The sequence below is a fragment of the Ictidomys tridecemlineatus genome, chromosome 11 (assembly GCF_052094955.1).
Source record: "Ictidomys tridecemlineatus isolate mIctTri1 chromosome 11, mIctTri1.hap1, whole genome shotgun sequence".
NCBI classification, from domain to species: domain Eukaryota; kingdom Metazoa; phylum Chordata; class Mammalia; order Rodentia; family Sciuridae; genus Ictidomys; species Ictidomys tridecemlineatus.
In genome coordinates, this window is record NC_135487.1 from 19556053 (window position 1) to 19574820 (window position 18768).

Genomic DNA, 18768 nt, shown 5'->3' on the forward strand with positions numbered 1-18768 from the left:
TAAAGACGAAAAAAAAAAAAAAAAAAGAGGAATTGGAGATGTGGCTCAGTCACAATGTGCCCTTGGGTTCAAGCCCTTGTACAAAAAAAAAAAAAAAAGATATTGAGTTGCTGGGCATAACACACGCCTATAATCCCAGTAACTTGGGAGGCTGAGATAGGAAGATGGCAAGTTTAAAGCAGCCCAAGAAACTTACTAAGAAAAATGTTGGGTCTTCTAGATAGAGATACAGGGTGGTAACTTGGGGTAGACTTCAGAACCAGCCCAAATGGGCTGACATGTCAATTAAAAGGTGATAGCCCATGGCTGGGGATGTAGCTCAATGGTACAGAGGTTGCCTGATTCACATAAGGCCTTGAGTTTGATCCCCAGGACCACAAAAAATGTGATGGCCTATCCTTAAGAGCCAGGTCTCCTTCCACCAGTTTTGTGAAGACCCTAGGGAACTTACTTAACCTCTTTGAATTTCATTTTCCAACTCATAAAGTTTTTTTTAATATTTATTTTTTAGTTGTAGTTGTCAATATCTTTATTTTTTTATGTGGTGCTGAGAATCGAACCCAGGGCCTTGCACATGCTAGGCTAGTGCTCTACCACTGAGCCACAACCCCAGCCCCACTCATGAAGTTTTTTGAGGAACAAATGAGCCAATGCCCATAGATGTTTCTGTAGTTAACAAAATAGGTAATAACCCTTTTTACAATTAAAGCTAAGTGAATGAGAAGATCTTGAAGACAGAAGACAGAGAGATCAGAGATCCCAGGGTAAAAACTTGGAGAAATTTCACAGTATATCATCCAAAAAAGGAGTTCACGATGGAGGCAGAGGTAAACTTGAACAGGTAAGAGACTCTGAAGGCAGAGAAGTGTTTTGGGGTGGGCACTGCATAGTAGGAAAAATTCAGTTGGAAAATACTCATCAAAAATGTCCCTCTGGGGCCAGGAGCAGTGGCGCACTCCTGTAATCCCACCAGTCTGGGAGGCTGAGACAGACGACTTGCAAGTTCAAAGCCAGCCTCAGCAATGCCGAGGCCCTAAGCAACTCAGTGAGACCCTGTCTCTAAACAAAATACAAAATAGGGCTGGGATGTGGCTCAGTGGTGGAGTGCCCTTGAGTTCAATCCTTGGTACCAAAAGAAAAAAAAAAATGTTCATCTGGGGATGAGGGTGTAGCTCTGTGAGAGAAGTCATGTTGATCATGTTGTAGCCCCCAAAAAGTTTTTGGAGTTAATGTATAACACAGAAAATACTCTTCTTCAGTATTTTACTCTGATACTCTGAGAAATCCCAAGACACAAAGCAGCCCCTGAGAGGTCACCTCAGGGCACACCTGAAATCCTGAAGAACTTTGTTTGCAACCTAAAGAAAAAGGATGTGTTGCCAAGAAAGAATATTATGCTTGATGCTTCACATCTTCAACTCCCAAGCCCAATTCACACCCCATCTTTTTTTCTGGTCTCCCTCCTTCTTCTTGCTCCCCTCTTTCTTGGCTTTTCTTTTCCACATTGTTCTCAAAACTGTTCCATGTCAATGGGAGCCCAGATCCCTCCCCTAGTTCCCCATTGCCCCAGAACAGAGGCTGTACTACTACAAAGACACACAAGACCCACCATCCATCATCAGTCACTCCCACAGGGCATCCACTGCCCCCATCTATATGACAGTTTCGAACAACATCCCTGAGCTTTCCTGGCTGTTACTGCAAGTGTTGCTTCTCCCATAATGCCTTGTACTCCTAGACTTGGAAGGCCACTGCTGAGTCAAAGGGCTCTGTGCAAACTCTTGTCATAACCCTGTGTGGCTACTGAAAATGATTTCTCATCCTCCCCAGAGACAAAAGATCACTTTTTTTCTCCGTTCAGACCCTTACGCATCAGATTTTCCCAAACAAACCTGGATTCAAGTAGTCACTCCGGTCGCTCGGTTGTCAATCCACTTGTCCGAATTTGGGGCTTCCGAAATACACAACCCCTATAGCTAGGCCAGGTGAGGGAGCCTGGTCAAAGCTCCCTACTCAGGGAGCGAGCCACTCGCACTTTCTGGGGTGGCCGCCAGGGGCCGCCGGGCTCTTTGTTTTCCTTTCTGGCCAGGGTCGGGGCCGGAGGCCTGCAGAGCGCATGCTCCGGGGCAGTTCGCGGCTCGGCCGGTGATCACTGGAGTTCGTTGTAGCCGACCCGCACCAAGGTAGGTCGCCCGGAGACGTTCGGAGAGTCCCGGGGGAGGGAAGCGCGTGGGGCGGCCCCGCGGAGCGCGGTGACCTGGGTCGTTGCTTGCTCGCGCCCGCGGGAGTCGCGCAATGCCGGCCCACGCGAAGCGGGGGGCAGCGAGACGCGGTGTGGGCGCGCGTGCTCCGGCCCCGCGGGCGGCCAACTGGGCCCCGCCTCACCCGAGCCGGGGCCGCGCAGCCCCTCCGCCGCGGCGCCAGAGCGGGCGGGAGATTCAAACGGCCCGGGTGCGGAAGACTGCTCGTGGCCGCGGCGACCTCGCGGGCCCCCGACGCGCCGACTCGCGTGCCTCGCGGCTGGGCGGCCGCCGGGCTGGGGCTGCGTCTCCACTACAGGGAGAGTGGTTTTGTCCTGCGTTCGTTTGGAGAATGCGGTTTGCACTACAGGGGGAACTCGGCCCCGGAAAGGGTCTGCTTTAGAAGCCCAAGGTTGGGGTGGTGAGGCCCCGCTGCAAGGACAGGAACCTCAACGTCAACAGGCACCTCCTCAACTGTTGGCGCGTTAGAGAGGTGTGCCCAGAACTCCGCATCAGTTAAGTCTGTGAACAAATTATTTGCTGGCCATCCATTCTATGCCGCTCTTGAAAGTGCTGGACAACAATGGTGAAAAGGCCCATGTGGCCTTTACATCCCTGGGAGAGACTTTGTGAGTGTCCACAGTTATGGTCCCGTGTGGTCACAAAAGTATGCCCCTGGCACCCAGAGCACTGCTGCTGGCAAGTCATTCATCAGAAAAATTAATTGAACTTCAACCGTGTGTGACTTGTGTGCCCTAGCTTTAGTGGAACATATGGAGTGTTACAGGACCCCAAAGAGAGACCCATCAACCCTGCTCAGGAGGGGCAGGGATAGCTTTTCAGGTGAGGTGACTCTTGACTGGGTTTTAATTGAACTGTGGAGGCCAAGTGAGGTGGTGGGGTCAGGGATTCCAGGCAGGGTACATAGCACATACAAAGACATAAATGTATGGGTGAGTGTTGTGATCAAGACCACAGGTGATTTGAGGACTGAAGCAGCTCTGGTACAGCAGAGTCTTGGTGGGACTACTTAGAATACAGGACCAAGGAACACTGCATGTGGTAGAGGAGGCAGGGAATGTTTCCCCAAAGAAGGGCATGAGAGTGGAGCTTGGAAAGATGAATTAAGAGTTAATCATTAAGTTTCAGTTACAGACAACACAAGAATAGGAATCTGTTGCCATTGGGCTACCCACCCAATTCCCCTGAACCTTAGTTTCTTATATCTAAAATGTGTAAGTTGTATGTGATGAGGATTTCTAGTGTCCTAAAATTTCCATAAAACAGTGGCGCTAACATCTGGTGAAAGCTATGGTCCCTTTCCCCAGGGAAAAAGGATCAGGGAGGCCCAAGCACAGCTCTGTATACTAAGAGGACCATAGAGAGGAACACTTGGTGTGAAATATGCCAGCTCTGTGCCTGGCATAAGAACAACTCAGCAAATGTTTGTTGACATGGGAGCCCTCCTCCCTTTCCTCCTGGGGACCTTTCACACAAAGAGATTCTTCAGCCCCTGAGTCTGGCAGGCAAGTTCTGCTTCCTGGTGTGGAGGAGGGAGGAGACAGCTGCTATGGTCCCAGAGCTTGGTTTTCCATTACTGAAACCAGGATGTGGTGGGAATTGTAGCAGGAACACCAGAATCCTGCTAGACTGTCTATACTGGTGTGCCTACCCACTTCAATCAACAAGTGAGGAAACTAAGGTGGGGAAGGCTCTGGCCCTGAGTGGGGAATGGTCTGAAGACCTGGATTTCCATCCCACCTCTGTGTGGTCTAGGGCAAATTTCCCTGAGCCTCATCTCCTTTATCTATAATAGTGGAGTAATAACTCTTACCTCAGGGCACTCTAGAAAAGGTTGGAGCATTATAGGTACCCATTAGTATACACTGACTCTGTATCTGACTTAACTGTTTGTGACTGTGTTTCACTCTTCTCCTTAACTGTAAACTTGAAGATGGAAGGTAAAGCATAGAAAATGGGAATGTGAACATGATGACAAAAGACAAATCCTTGTTCCCAGTCTAGACTCAGGTTAAGAAAACTTGCAGAGCTGGGTGTGGTAGCACACACTGTAATCCCAGTGACTCAGGAGGCCCTGGCAGAAGGATTGAAAGTTTGAGGCCAATATCAGTAATATAGCAAGATCCTAAGCAACTTAGATCAGATAAAACAAGGAGTGGGGAATATAGCTCAATAGTATAGCACACCTGGGTTCAGTCCCCAGATTGAAAAAAAGAAGCAGAAAAATAAAACACTCAGGGGCTGTTGGTATAGTTCAGTAGAAGAACTCATGCTTAACTTGCTTATGGGCCTGGGTTAGATCCCCAGAACAGTGTAAGGGAGATAATCTGTAGAAAGAACTGATTTGCACAGTTGAGGATATGCTGGCAGGTAACAGGCAGAGGGCTTCACCTTTTAGAAGATGCCCACTCCCCCACAACCCTGCCTCTGGGGCTCATAGGCAACTCAGGTCTGTGAAACTAAAGCCTGTGTGCTTTCTACCACAGCAGGGAGCTGTACCCATTGTCTGGATCTGTCACCAGCCCACCTAGAAAGAAGCTCCAGCTGCCTCATTGTCTTCTCTCTGCTCTCAACCTCCTCTTTCTCAATTGACTTCTACTCTCTGTACCTTCTATTTAGCCAAGCTCATTGGGGGTCTTGGGAGGAATTCCTGGTGTGAAGTGTGCCAGCTCTGTGCCTGGCATAATTGCAACTCAACAAATGTTGGTTTACATGAAAGTTCTCCTCCTTTCGCTCTTGGGGACATTCACACAAAGAGATTCTTCAGTTCCTGAATCTAGCAAGCAAGACCCTGAGTCTAGAAGGCCTGGCCAGGCTGTGTTAGCCCCCTTCCTGTATCATGGTCTGCCTTGAGTTAACCCTTTCATTTTGTGTTGGGGGAAGGGGTACTGGGCGTTGAAACCAAGGGGACTCTACCATTAAGCTATATCCCCACCTTTTTTTTTTTCTTCTTGTTCTTCGGCATTGGGGATGGAATGCAAGGCCTTGTGCCTGCTAGGGAAGTGCTCTACTACTAAGCTACATCCCCAGCTGCTTAGGGGTTTTGATAAATAATGCATAATTAGCACAGGAAAATGTTTGCCATGTCTAACAGGTAGTACTTGGCTGGGTTTTTCAGGATAGGAAGATGCCACCCAAGCGCATAGCTAAGAGAAGGTCAGCCCCAGAAGATGCCATCCCCAAAAGCAAGAAAGTAAAGGGTAAGTTGGCTGTGGCCTCTTCTTTCTGCTTGTGGGTAGCCTCTTAGAACCCAGGGAACCTGGGACTGGGTTTCTTCCTCCCTGAAAGATGAGAGGCTTGGATGTCCAGGGACCCCACACCCAGCTGGAGGGTCTCCTATAGCTCATTGAATCTCATCCTCAAGGAAATAAAAACTGGGCTGACAGCCCAATGTGGTGGTGCACGCCTGTGATTCCAGTGATTTGGGATGTTGAGGCAGGAGGATTGCAAGTTTAAGGCCAACCTAAAGCAATTTATTATACCCTCAGCAAGTTAGCAAGATCCTGTCTCAAAAAATAAAAAGGACTGGGGATATAGCTCAGTGGTAAAGTGCCCTTGGGTTAATCCTCAGTACACACATACACACAATCAATCAATCAATCAGTCAATCTTAGAATTTTGCTCCAGGCAATAATGTATTTTGATTAGGACCACTGATTTCCATAGTAGGTTCAAGTCCTGCCACTTTCTAGATGTGTAACCATAGGCAAGTTAAAACTTGACTGAGCTTGGGTTACCCACTTCATAAAATGGAGATGAGAACATCACTGATCTCTGGGCTGTTGTTGTGAGGATTAAATGATTAAATGAGACAATGTCCTGGCAGCATTTGAGAGAGGAATCCCTGGTTTTCTTTTTTCTGAGATCCTAAAGTGGGGCAGGAACAGGAGAAAGCCACCCCCTGTCTGGGAAGAGGGTATGTGAACCCACACTCAGACAGTGTCTGTCTTTTGCAGACTCTCGTAACAAAGCAGTGAGGGCCACTGCCTCCCGCCGTGGTCCCAGCGCCCGCTCCTGCCAAGGTGCCTACAGGCTGAGCCCTCCTGACCAGAAAACCCACCCAGGTGGCTCCCTGCTCAGTGCACTCTCTGCGCAGCCCCCGTGGCCCTGGGGGCCATGGCCACGCGCCTGGAGGAGAGGCTGGACGCTATTGGCTGTCTGGGGCTGCCGAGGCCTCCATTGGCTAGCAGAGGGCCTTGTGCCGCCCACTGGTGGGCACAAACCTCACTGCAGATGGTTCTGTGGCCTGCCTCTTCCTCTTCAACTGCCAGTGTGCTGCCCCATAGGGTTAGAGTGGTCAGTTTTCCTCTGAGAATATATCCAGAAGTTGAAAATCACAGCCTGGGGATGGAGGAGGGTTAGGGTAGAGGCTGGTGTCTGCTCCAATCCATGTAGTCTCCCTTGGTTTTAGTGCAGACTGCTAAATTGCCTTATGACCCTGGGAAGATTGCTGAACCTCTAGGTTGCTCTCTTCCCTTTTCTATAACACAGGATCCTAAATATGGAAAATCTGCAGAGCAAGTCAAAGGTAGAGTAAGCAGTCAGTAAAGGGTGGACATTATCTGAGCCCCAGCTGTTAGCACTGTGACTTCTGACAGACAACCTAGGCTAATCAGGAAAACTATCTTGAGTCGTCATGGTCCTCTTCCCCTCCTCACCAAGATTCATTTCACAGAATGGGGTCTCCTTGTTTCTATTTCCTTACTGTCACATTAATAATGTGCTCAGCTTTTAATCTTCACAGAAACTCTTTGAGATGATGAGGAAACTTAGTCTCAAGAATGTCATACTAATGACTTATTACAGAGCAGGGGCTTAAACCCAGGTTCAAGATTGATTCCTGATGCCAGAGTCCATGAAATGACCTCCCTCTCTCCTATCATCCTGCCCACTCAGGGGCTATCTTCTCCACCCCTCAGTCTCACACAGGTCCCACAACACAGAACCAGGCTTGGTGCTGACACTGGGCCAGGGCGACGTAGGCCAGCTGGGCCTAGGTGAGAATGTTATGGAGAGGAAGAAGCCTGCCCTGGTGCCCATTCCAGAGGATGTTGTGCAGGTTGAGGCTGGGGGCATGCACACCGTGTGTCTGAGCAAAAGTGGCCAGGTAGGCTGGGGGATTGGGCAGTGCCTGGGGTTGGGGGGGATGGGCTAGGGTTGGGACAGGAGCTTTAAGCCATATACATTTCACTGTGGAGATGGAGCCGGCTAGCCAAGCAAGGAATGGCCTAAATGAGAGTGGATTGAGACCAGATCTTGCACTAATGGGGGCTTCCTGGGCATAGGTCTACTCCTTCGGCTGCAATGATGAAGGTGCCCTGGGAAGGGACACATCTGTGGAGGGCTCAGACATGGTCCCTGGGAAAGTGGACCTGCAAGAGAAGGTGATACAAGTGTCAGCAGGAGATAGCCACACAGCAGCTCTCACCGAAGATGGTCGTGTTTTCCTGTGGGGTTCATTCCGGGTAAGACTGGGTCTAGAAGACTGCATGGAAGTGAGGGTATAACTCAGTGGAAGAGAGCTTATCTAGCAAGCATGAGGTCCTGGGTTTGATCCCCAGCACCAAACAAACAAACAAACAAAAAAGACTGGCTAGGAGTGGTGGTGCATGCCTATAATCCCAGAGGCTCAGAAGGTTGAGATAGGAAGATCAAAAGTTCAGAGCCAGCCTCAGCAATTTAGTGAGTCCCTAAACAACTTAGCAAGACCCTGTCTCAAAAAATAAAAGGGCTGGCTGTATTGCTCAGTGACTAAGCACCCCTGGGTTCAGTCCCTGGTACCAAAAAAATTATCTAACCTCCTTACCACTATTGTACTTGGGTTGAAAAAGGCAGGGCTGGGGCCCAGATCCAAATCTCTGGCTTCTTCTGGGCCTGTCCACAGTTTTAGCTCTTTTCTTGAATCTGATGTTATGAAATGCATGTCCTGAGAAAGGAGTGGGTGAAAGATGCCTTTGGGTTGAGGCTGATATAGGAAACTACTCTTGTCATCCCCTACCTGAACCTCTCTCTTCCCTTCCCAGCCCTCTTCCCTACTTTCCAGAGGCTTTGGGGGAATGAGGCAGGAATTGTCACATCACAGTGTTTCCAAGGCAAGGGAGTGTAGTTTAAAAAACAGTTTCAGCATTAAGATTGGTACCTTGGTATTTATTGTGAAGTCTCATAAAAAAATAAGGAATCCGATGAATGTTTCCTAAAATTTTTATGGAGGATTTCTTAAGAATAATTAGAATTATATATTGACACCAAGTTTCAACAGTTATCAACTTTTTAGCCAGACATATTTATTCCTACTCACCTATTCCTTTGTTATTATAATGCAAATCCCAGATCATGTATGATTTCATTCATAAATATTTCAGGATGCGACCTGGCTCCTGTCTGCTCTTTATCCCTTCTGCTACTACTTACTACACTTCACCAGATAGCTCTGTGGCCTCCTAAAAGCCTGAATGTGGCTGCTACAGGGCAGGCAGGACTAGCTGATAAGTGCTCTCTTCCCTTCTAGGACAATAATGGCGTGATTGGGTTGTTGGAGCCCATGAAGAAGAGCATGGTGCCTTTGCAAGTGCAGCTGGACACACCAGTGGTAAAGGTAGCCTCAGGTGGGTTTAGGAGTATTCACTGTAGGCAGGAGCTAAAGGACCTTCTTCTGGGGCTGGATCAGCCTTGGTCCTAACAGATAAGCCATGCATCCTCCACCTTCCTCTCATCTTCAGGAAATGACCACTTGGTGATGCTGACAACTGATGGTGACCTCTACACCTTGGGCTGCGGGGAGCAGGGCCAGCTAGGCCGAGTACCTGAGTTATTTTCCAACCGTGGTGGTCGGCAGGGCCTCGGTAAGTAGTTTCAGTACATCTAGTGGGGTAACTTGGCAAACCAACCCCTGTGGTGACTAAAAGCAGGAGGGAGTCTTGAGCTTCAGACTTGCATGAAATAGACTTGTAGTGTTTTAAGATCTCACACTTTAAAAACTGAGTTGGGGATATAGCTAAGTTGGTAGAGTACTTACCTTGCATACACATAGACCCTGGGTTCAATCTCCAGTGCACCCCCCACCCCACCCCACCCCTAAAATAAATAAATAAATAATAAAAACTCAAACTTGAGTGAGGTGCGGTGGCACACATATAAATTCCTAACTACTTCAGAGGCTGAGGCAGGAAGATCACAAGTTCAAAGCCAGTCTTGGCAATTTGGCAAGACCCTATTTCAAAGTTTTTTTTTAAAATAGGGCTGAGGGGGGCTGGCGTTGTGGCTCAGTGGTAGAGCATTTGCCTAGCATGTGCAAGGCCCTGGGTTCCATCTTCAACACCATTTAAAAATAAAGAAATAAAATATTTTTTTTAAAAAATGGGGCTGAGGGCTTCAGTTGTGGCTCAATGGTAGAGCATGTGTGAGGCCCTGGGTTCAATCCTCAGCACCGCATATAAATAAATAAATAAATGAAATGAAAGATCCATTTACAACTAAAAAAATATTTTAAAAAAATGGGGCCACGGGCTGAGGTTGTAGCTCAGTGGAAGAGTGTTTGCCTCTCACTCGTGAGGCCCTGGGTTCAATCCCCAGCACCACATAAAAATAAACAAATAAGATATTGTGTCCATCTACAACTAAAAAAAATATTTTAAAAAAAAATGGAGTTGGGTATATAGTTTGATGGTAGAGCACCTGCATATCTGCTTATCATGTGCAAGGCCCTGGGTTCATTCCCCAATATTGACCAAAAAGGGTGGGGGAGGGGTTCAAACTTTGGAGACTGATGGCTACCCTGGGTATGGGAAGATTTTTTTGTTTGTTTTTGGTGCTAGGGATTGAACCTAGGGTTGTTTGTACTTTACCACTAAGCTACATCTCGAGCCCTTTTTATATTTTTGAGACAGGGTCTCACTAAGTTGCTTAGGGTCTTGGTAAGTTGCTGAGATTGATCTTGAACTTGCAGGCCTCTTACTTCAGCCTCCTGAGTTGCTGAGATTACAGGTAAGTGCCACCATGCCCAGCTACCATGAGTTTGAATCCTGTTCTGTTATCTACTAGCTATGGGACCTGCGCCATATAGTTTCCTTATCTCTAAACCTGTCTTTAACCTTACTTCATTGTGTTGCGTGAAGATATATAAGTTAATTAGAAAAATATCTGGCACATCGTAAGTTCCACATAAACATTAGTCTAATACTGTGGGAATCTGAGCATAGCATTTACACTGGCTTTAGTATCCTCTTCTGTAAAATACGGTTTAGAGTTCCTGCTTAGCCTCCTCCCAACGGTTTTCAAAACATAAGAGAAACAGGCCCAGGATCAGAGAAGAAAAAGGCCATGTGCTTCTGTCACTGACCCTGGCTGCTTTACCTACAGAACGACTCTTGGTCCCCAAGTGTGTGATGCTGAAATCCAGGGGAGCCCGGGGCCATGTGAGGTTCCAGGATGCCTTCTGTGGTGCCTATTTCACTTTTGCCATCTCCCAAGACGGCCACATATATGGCTTTGGCCTTTCCAACTACCATCAACTTGGTGAGTCTGAATGCAGCATAGCATAGGGGTGGCCCGATGACCTGGTTCCAGTCCTGGCTCTGTCACTTATTTACTGTGCACCCTTTGTGGAGTTCCTTAATTCCCCAGAGCCACAGTTGTGTCTGTAAAGTGAGAATATTCATATCCTGGTGAGGGTGGCCTTGCTATGGGATGGGATTGATAAAACATCTCCTGAAACACCTTTACCCCTGATGGCAGGAACACCAGGCACAGAATCTTGCTTCATACCCCAGAACTTGACATGCTTCAAGAATTCCACCAAATCCTGGGTGTGCTTCTCTGGTGGCCAGCACCATACAGTCTGTCTGGATTCAGAAGGTAGGACCTCCAAGTCCTCTATGTTAGAGACAAACTAGGCCTATCCAGACCAGGGCCTGTTCTACAGTTTGGGCCAGACATGGGTCCATACAGGTCACCCTTGTCCTCCAGAGTCCTGGTGCTTCCAAGTACAAGTTCATTGGAGGCCTATTTGAAGATTCTCCTAGGACTCACCCAAAATGGGGACACTACATACCTCCTTCTGACCATGCTGAGAGTGGGGACAGGCTCCTGAGGATATGAGGACTCACCTGGCCTGCTGCCTGTTTTGCCCAGAGGATGTCCTCTGCTACTGCTTATCTCTCTCCCTCTTCCCACAGGAAAAGCATACAGCCTGGGCCGGGCTGAGTATGGGCGGCTTGGCCTTGGGGAGGGTGCTGAGGAGAAGAGCATACCCACCCTCATCTCCAGGCTGCCCACCGTCGTCTCAGTGGCCTGTGGGGCTTCTGTGGGGTATGCCGTGACCAAGGATGGTAAGTGGGGCTCCCCACACCTCGTCTGGTTGGGGCCTGTGGGTTGTGATTCTTATCATACTCTCTAGCAGGCTGTCTACCATCATGCTGAAATTGAGATGTAGAAATTGGTCTTTGCTCCTGACCCTCAGAAACTCTCTGATTTGATTATAAATGAGTAAACAGATGATTTGAGACTGGGTCTCACTGTGTTGCCCATGGTAGTCTGAAACTCCTGGACCCAAATGATCCCCCACCTCAGCCTCCTGAGTGCAAGAACTTCAGGCACATGTGCATGCCACATTACCTGCTGGCTAGAAGTGATTAGTTCTGCAGAGGAGAAAAATAAAGAGGAGATATCATTGAGTCCCAGAGTCCCAGCTTCCCATGGAGTTATACTTAAGAATCTTAGGGGAAAACAGGCTGAGTAGTCAGGGTCCTGGCCAGCATAGGAGAGGAGGATGTCAACAAGTGACTGCCAAAGCCTAAAGGGGTGAGGGGGCACAGTAAGGGAGAGCTGCTAGAAGGCTGGCTGGCAAGCCGGTTGTGGTGGTGCACGCCTGTAATGCCAGCCTCAGCAAATTAGTGTGGCCCTAAGCAATTTAGCCAAGGCCTTGTCTCAAAAAATAAAAAGGGCTGGGATGTGGCTCAGTGGTAAAGGGCCCCTGGGTTCAATCCCCAATACCCCAAAAAAGAAAAATGAAGTCAGCAGAAATGCTTGATCTGAGACTGGGAAGACCTCTGAGGAAGTGAGGGCTTTCACTGTACCCCAAAGGTTTTATTTTTCAAGTACAGGAAGGTATTCCCAGCCGGGCAACTTCCATAGCAGTCTCAATGACAGTTGGTCCTGAGAATGGAGGGTGGATGCAGGGATTTAGGAAGCAGCCAGTCATTTAGGGCCTGGGAGCAGGAAGAAGTCTTTACATTATCTCCTTGACTTCTCTCAACTTCCCTGAAATCCCAGAGACAGCACCTTATCTGGCTGCTGTTGGCCAAGGCCAGAATTCACCCTCATGTCCCAGGTTTTGCAGTGTGGAAAGGTGTAGCCAGAAATCCTGGAGACAGCTGCCTCCATTTCTTTCCCCCTACAGGTCGTGTTTTTGCCTGGGGTATGGGCACCAACTATCAGCTGGGTACAGGGCAGGATGAGGACGCCTGGAGCCCTGTGGAGATGACTGGCAAACAGCTGGAGAACCGCGTGGTGTTGTCTGTGTCCAGCGGGGGCCAGCATACAGTCCTATTAGTCAAGGACAAGGAACAGAGCTGATGAAGCCTCTGAGGGCCTGGCTCCTTCCCCTGCCCTCCCTTATAGAACAGGGAAGCAGAGACAACTACAGATTCCAGCAGGCCTCTCCCCAGCCCTGAGCACTGTCGGTCTCCTGCCATTTTTCCATCAGCAGAGCAGAATCCTTTTCTCTCTTTCCTCCTCTTTTCTGGAATCATCCTGGGACCTGCAGGATGAAAGGGGAGGGAGATGGGAGGGTCTGTCAGAAGGAACATTGCTCATCCCAGACTATGTAGTCAGACCTTTCCTTCTACTTCCCTACCCTCTGGTGGTCCTGGCTGGCCCTGACTTTGCCTACAAAAAAACAAAACTTCTTCCCCTGGAGGTGTGGTACCTGCACTTTGAGAAGTTGGGCTTTATCAAGCCCCATTCTGGTCTTGTGTTTCTAACAGTCCCCAGGCAAACAGATGGTACAGTCATCATACCCAGTTGTCATGGAGCCATATCTGGGGGAATTTGGAGGAAAGACAAGGCTACAGGACCTGTGCACAACCCCAAGCCAAATATTTGGCTCTAAGCAGGTGTCCGAATGAGCCACTTGATGAAGAAAAAGCCAAAAGCTATTCTCCCAGAAGCACAAAGCATACTCTTGTCTTTCAGGCATTGCCTGTGGATTCCCCCATTTGTTGGGCCACACCTGCAACCAAGGACATGAAAGCCAGGCTGGGCTGGGCTGGGCAGGGCTGGGCAAAGCATGGGGTAGATAAAAGGTTTTATGAACAGCAATATTGGGAGGAAGAGAGGGGAAGGAGTTGGAAGGGCAAAGGCTGGTCCTCAGAAAAGGAAGCAGTAACTTGTACAGTGGCTGTGAAAATAGTTTTGGATTTTTTTTAATTATAAAATATTTTGGAGGGGAGAGTGGAAATCTTGTAACACTTTGAATAAATTTAAAGTTTTATAAAACAGGTCACTTGTTTTCAATACACACCCTATTCTTTTAAGGGACTACCTGCCATGTTCCAGGTACTTTTGGGAAGGGCAAAATAAGCCCAGGCCTGTGAACTTGGTGTCAAGGTTATAGCTTAAAGGATGTCAAAATGGGGGGCTGGGGATGTGGCTCAAGCGGTAGCGCGCTCGCCTAGCATGCGTGCGGCCCGGGTTCGATCCTCAGCAGCACCACATACCAACAAAGATGTTGTGTCCGCCAAGAACTAAGAATAAATAAATGTTAAAATTCTCTCTCTCTCTCTGTCCCCCTCTCTCTCACTCTCTCTAAAAAAAAAAAAAAAAAAGGATGTCAAAATGTCCCAAGGTTCCCCGTGTGCTTCCCCGGGGCAATTAGAATCTATCAAAAAGAAGAAAATCGGTGTTTGGGTGTTTATGTTTCAGGAATCACTGGAGGGTTTTTTGTTTGGTTTGGTTTTTGTTTTTTATGATGCTGCAGAACTGAGAAATGGGATAAATCTTTGAATTCTCTAATCCCAAGTTGTTTTTCTTTTCCTTTTTTTTTTAAATTAAATGAAGTTATACAATGGATGGAGAGATACTATTTTTTTTTTTTTGGAGAGAGAATTTTAATATTTATTTTTCAGTTTTCAGCAAACACAACATCTTTGTTTGCATGTGGTGCTGAGGATTGAACCTGGGCCACACGCATGCCAGGCGAGCGTGCTACCGCTTGAGCCACATCTCCAGCCTTTTTTCTTTTTGACTAGTGTTATTTATTTTGTCATAAGTAAGCCACATCTCATGTTAACTTGAGATTATTAATTCAGTAATTGCAGTCAATTTAGAACTTTGTTTTAGAATATTTTGCCTTAAATATGTTTATTCTATTACCCCCAACATTTTCTGTGTATTATATGAGCCTAACAGGTCAATAATACACGTTTTTCCCACTCTCCATGAGTAATGTCTTTTTTTTTTTTAACCTTGATTTTATTTATTTTTATGTGGTGCTGAGAATCGAACCCAGGGTCTTGTACGTGCTAAGTGAGTGCTCAACCACTGAGCCATAACCCTCGCCTGAGTAGTTTGTAATTCTATAACAAATAAGAAATTATTTCCATTATTTAAGGTAAGGAAAATTGGACTATATAACTCCTTTACTCTTAATTTTAGCTTCTTTAGATGTAGATAAAAAAACAACATAGTGCCCACATTTAAGAAATAAACCTGAAGAAAAAATATCTAAGAAGGTCTATGATATCCAGAGAATTTATTCGTGTGACTTCCATGGTCTCCTTAGCGTCAACAGTGTCACTGTGGTTCATTTGGTTGGTGTTCATGAAAGCTTCTACAAATGATTATGAAGTTTAGTTCTTTCTCCCCTACTAACTAATATATTAAAATATTGTGAAGTCTGAAAGATCAGAGGTATCAACATTTGATATATGACAAATCACCAAATTTTTACTGGGTTAAAAAAAAGACATTCTACATGACTATAAGGGAGCATTTTGGACTGGGTTTAGTGAGCAATGCCTGTGTTGAAGACTTTTGAGTATAGTACATCTCGAAATGCTTACAGAGTTACCTGTATTGTTTTCAATAGTTGATGTATTTATTTAAACATAATTGGGCTGGAGATGTGGCTCAAGCGGTAGCACGCTCGCCTGGCATGCGTGCGGCCTGGGTTCGATCCTCAGCACCACATACAAACAAAGATGTTGTGTCCGCCGAGAACTAAAAAATAAATATTAAAAAAAAATTCTCTCTCTTTCTCTCTCTCTCTCTCTCTCTCTCTCTCTCTCTCTCTCTCTCTCCCTCTCCCCTCTCTCACTCTCTCTTTAAAAAAAAAAATAAACATAGTACAGTATCTTAAGATAATTTGTGTATATTAAAGAAAATTTTCATAAGCATTTGAGCAACCAAATCAGAACTGATTCCCTCAATATAGTGGTCACCATTTAGGTGTTCCTATTTATATTTAAATCAATTTTTAAAATTTAAAATAATGTTTTTTCAGTTATACAAACCATTAATTTTATCAAGTACTTGATAAATCCCATGTGGCTTGCGTCTATGGTATTATGAAAAGAACATTTCTATCATGGCAGAAAGTTAACAATGGGCACTGGCTTGTTATGGACAGAGTCTATGTTAGGAAGGTTATACTACCAAACAGATTCTTGGATGTTTGGTTTGGGTTTTGAGTTTTGGTTCTGGGGATTGATCACAGGTGCCAGGGGCAATTAGAATCTATCATCCTTTTATTTTTTAAGAGGGACTTGCTCAGTTGCTGAGGTTGGCCTTGAACTTGTGATCCTCCTGCCTCAGCTTCCTGAGTCACTGGAATTACAGGCATGCACCACTGCCCTTAGCAAGATTTTTGGATATTGATGATTCTTAGAAAAAAATGAATATGAGGGCTGGGGCTATAGCTCAGTGGCAGAGTGCTTGCCTTGCACATGTGGGGCACTGGGTTCGATCCTCAGCACAACATAAAAATAAACAAATTAAAGGCACGCTGCTGTCTATAACTACAAAAACAAATTTTAAAAGAAAAAAATGAATGTGAGCTGGGTACATACTAGGCAAGCACTCAACCACTGAAATAGGTTCTCACCAAGTTGCCTGGAGTGAACTTGACCTTGCCAGTTTTCCTGCCTCAGCCTCCAGAGTAAGTGGATTATGGGTGTGCACCACCACACCTAGCTACAATACCACATTCTTTTGTTTTTTTCCCTTGTTTGTATTAGTGAATTGTACATAGTGGGATTTGTTATGTATTTTTTTTTTTAAGAGAGAGAGAGAGAGGGCTGGGGATGTGGCTCAAGCGGTAGCGCACTCGCCTAGCATGCGTGCGGCCCGGGTTCGATCCTCAGCAGCACCACATACCAACAAAGATGTTGTGTCCGCCGAGAACTAAGAAAAAAATAAATAAATGTTAAAAATTCTCTCTCTCTCTCTCTCTGTCCCCCTCTCTCACTCTCTCTAAAAAAAAAAAGAGAATTTTTTAATATTTATTTTTTTAGTTATCGGCAGATACAACATCTTTGTTTGTATGTGGTGCTGAGGATCAAACCTGGGCCGCACGTATGCCAGGCGAGCGCGATACCACTTGAGCCACATCCCCAGCCCCTGTTATGTATTTTTACATGCATATAATATAATTTGACCAATATCATTCTCCAGTATATCCCCTTTCCCTTCCCTCCTCCCTCCCTCTGGTCCATTTCCTCTCTTGATCTCTTTAATTTTTGAGATTCTCCCCCCACCCTCATACACACAACTTTCTTCTATCTTTTCCTCTCTAGCTTTCACATATGAGAGGAAAACATAGGGTCCTTTCCGAGTTTCGCTTATATCTCTTAATGTTCTCAAATTCCCCCCATTTCCGTACTTTTTTTTTTTTTTTTGAGGGGGAGGTACTGAAGATTGAATCCCAAAGCACTTTACCACTGAGCTATATCCCCAGGCTTTTTTTAAATTTTGAGATAGGATCTTGCTCAGTTACTTAGGGCCTCCCTAATTTGCTGAGACTGGCCTTGAACTTGCACTCCTTCTGTCTCAGCCTCCTGAATTGGTGGAGAAATACCCCCCAACCCCTGCCCTTTTTTTTTTTTTTTCCTGAGACAGGGTCTCTCTTAGTTGCTCAGGCTGAGGCTGGCTTTGAACATGCCATCCTCTCACCTCAGCCTTTCAAGTGACTGAGATTATATGAATATATCACTTCACCTATTCCTAAAAAACATGAAATTGTTTGATCCTCATAACTCTTCAAGGTAGGAATTGCAAAGTGTTGACTGGAATGACTTGCTTGAGGTCCAGAAGCCACTATGTACCCAGAAGCCACTATGTACCCAGAATGGGCTGGACTCTAAATCAACCTCCACCTAATCCAAAACCTCTTTCTCTTTCTCATATTGTATCCAAGAGTTAAGCTCTCTTAAGTGCTTTGCATGCCGGACACATAATAGATACTTTCTCTGTAAACCATTGTGATTATTGTACATTTTTTTTATTCTCTAATTATTGCCTTTCTTTCCCCCAGCGTTGAGGATCAAGTCCAAGGCTTCACACATATATGCAAGGCAAGCACTCTACCACTGAGTTACAACCCTAGTCTTGCTTGTTTTCCAGGTGTTTATATTTTTATTTTACTTGTGTAAATACCATTAGTTCAGTTCTAATATACCAGAAGTATCATCTGCTTTTGTGTATTCAAACACATCAAGTACTTCCAATTTTGTTTACTTTTTCTTTCTCCAAACTGGATTGGTTACCCCAAAACAAATGTGATCATAGTATAACATTGTTCAACTACAAGAAATATTTGCAAAGTCATAATGTAAATGTTAATAGTGCTTTAACAAAAATTAGAAGATGGAGAATTGTGTATAGGGACCAAACTACAAATGAAGAGACAGTAGCATAGTATGTTATTTAGAAATATGCAGATAGATTCAGGAAAAAGATTCGGAAATAGTCACTTTAAGGGAGTGGAAGTTGGGGGCAAGGATAGGTAGTGTTTTGCTTAGGTCATAAATTCATCAAATAGGGGCTGGGGATGTGGCTCAAGCGGTGGCGTGCTCGCCTGGCATGCATGCGGCCTGGGTTCAATCCTCAGCACCACATGCAAACAAAGATGTTGTGTCTGCCAATAACTAAAAAAATAAAATATTAAAATTCTCTATCTCTTCTCTCTCTCTCTAAAACTCTATATAAAAAAAGAATCTTGCTAGGAGCATTGCACACTCCTTTTTTAAAAAAAAAATTCATCAAATATTTCTGAGTGCTTATCATGTCCCAGATAATGTAGGAATTTAATTAGAAAATAGAACGGACAAAGTCCTGCCTCAGAAAGCTTTTTTTTTTTTTTTTTTTGATACTGAAGATTGAACCCAGGGGCACTCTACCACTGAGCCACATCCCTAGCCCTTTTTATATTTTATTTAGAGACAAGGTCTCCCTAAGTTGCTGAGGCTGGCTTTGGACTTGCAGTCCTCCTCTTGTACCCTCCTGAGCCACTGGG

At 45.8% G+C, this 18768-nt stretch overlaps 1 protein-coding gene across 3 annotated transcripts; it reads left to right on the forward strand.

Moving 5' to 3' along the window:
- The first annotated feature begins 1027 nt into the window (after nucleotides 1-1027).
- On the forward strand, nucleotides 1028-14055 carry Rcc1 (regulator of chromosome condensation 1). Of its 3 annotated transcripts, XM_013365079.4 has the most exons (11): nucleotides 1028-2183; nucleotides 5380-5461; nucleotides 6218-6283; nucleotides 7181-7368; nucleotides 7547-7726; nucleotides 8770-8866; nucleotides 8981-9103; nucleotides 10620-10775; nucleotides 10995-11114; nucleotides 11435-11587; nucleotides 12658-14055. In XM_013365079.4, exons 2-11 carry the CDS (start codon nucleotides 5389-5391, stop codon nucleotides 12831-12833), a joined length of 1332 nt encoding a protein of 443 aa, XP_013220533.2. In that variant the 5' UTR covers nucleotides 1028-2183; nucleotides 5380-5388; the 3' UTR covers nucleotides 12834-14055. The 3 variants fall into 3 exon arrangements, with proteins under 3 accessions (XP_013220533.2, XP_013220536.2, XP_077881842.1); XM_013365082.4 differs by lacking the exon at nucleotides 6218-6283 and having other exon boundaries at nucleotides 1244-2183; nucleotides 12658-13756; XM_078025716.1 differs by lacking the exons at nucleotides 5380-5461; nucleotides 6218-6283 and having other exon boundaries at nucleotides 1244-2183; nucleotides 12658-13756.
- The last annotated feature ends 4713 nt before the right edge of the window (nucleotides 14056-18768 follow it).

Coding starts and splice junctions, on each gene's coding strand:
- Rcc1 (XM_013365079.4), top strand. CDS start 5,389: ATGCCACCCAAGCGCATAGCTAAGAGAAGGTCAGCCCCAGAAGATGCC. Junction 8,867..8,980: donor AGTGGTAAAGGTAGCCTCAG/GTGGGTTTAGGA, acceptor TCTCATCTTCAG/GAAATGACCACTTGGTGATG. Junction 10,776..10,994: donor TTCCAACTACCATCAACTTG/GTGAGTCTGAAT, acceptor CCCTGATGGCAG/GAACACCAGGCACAGAATCT.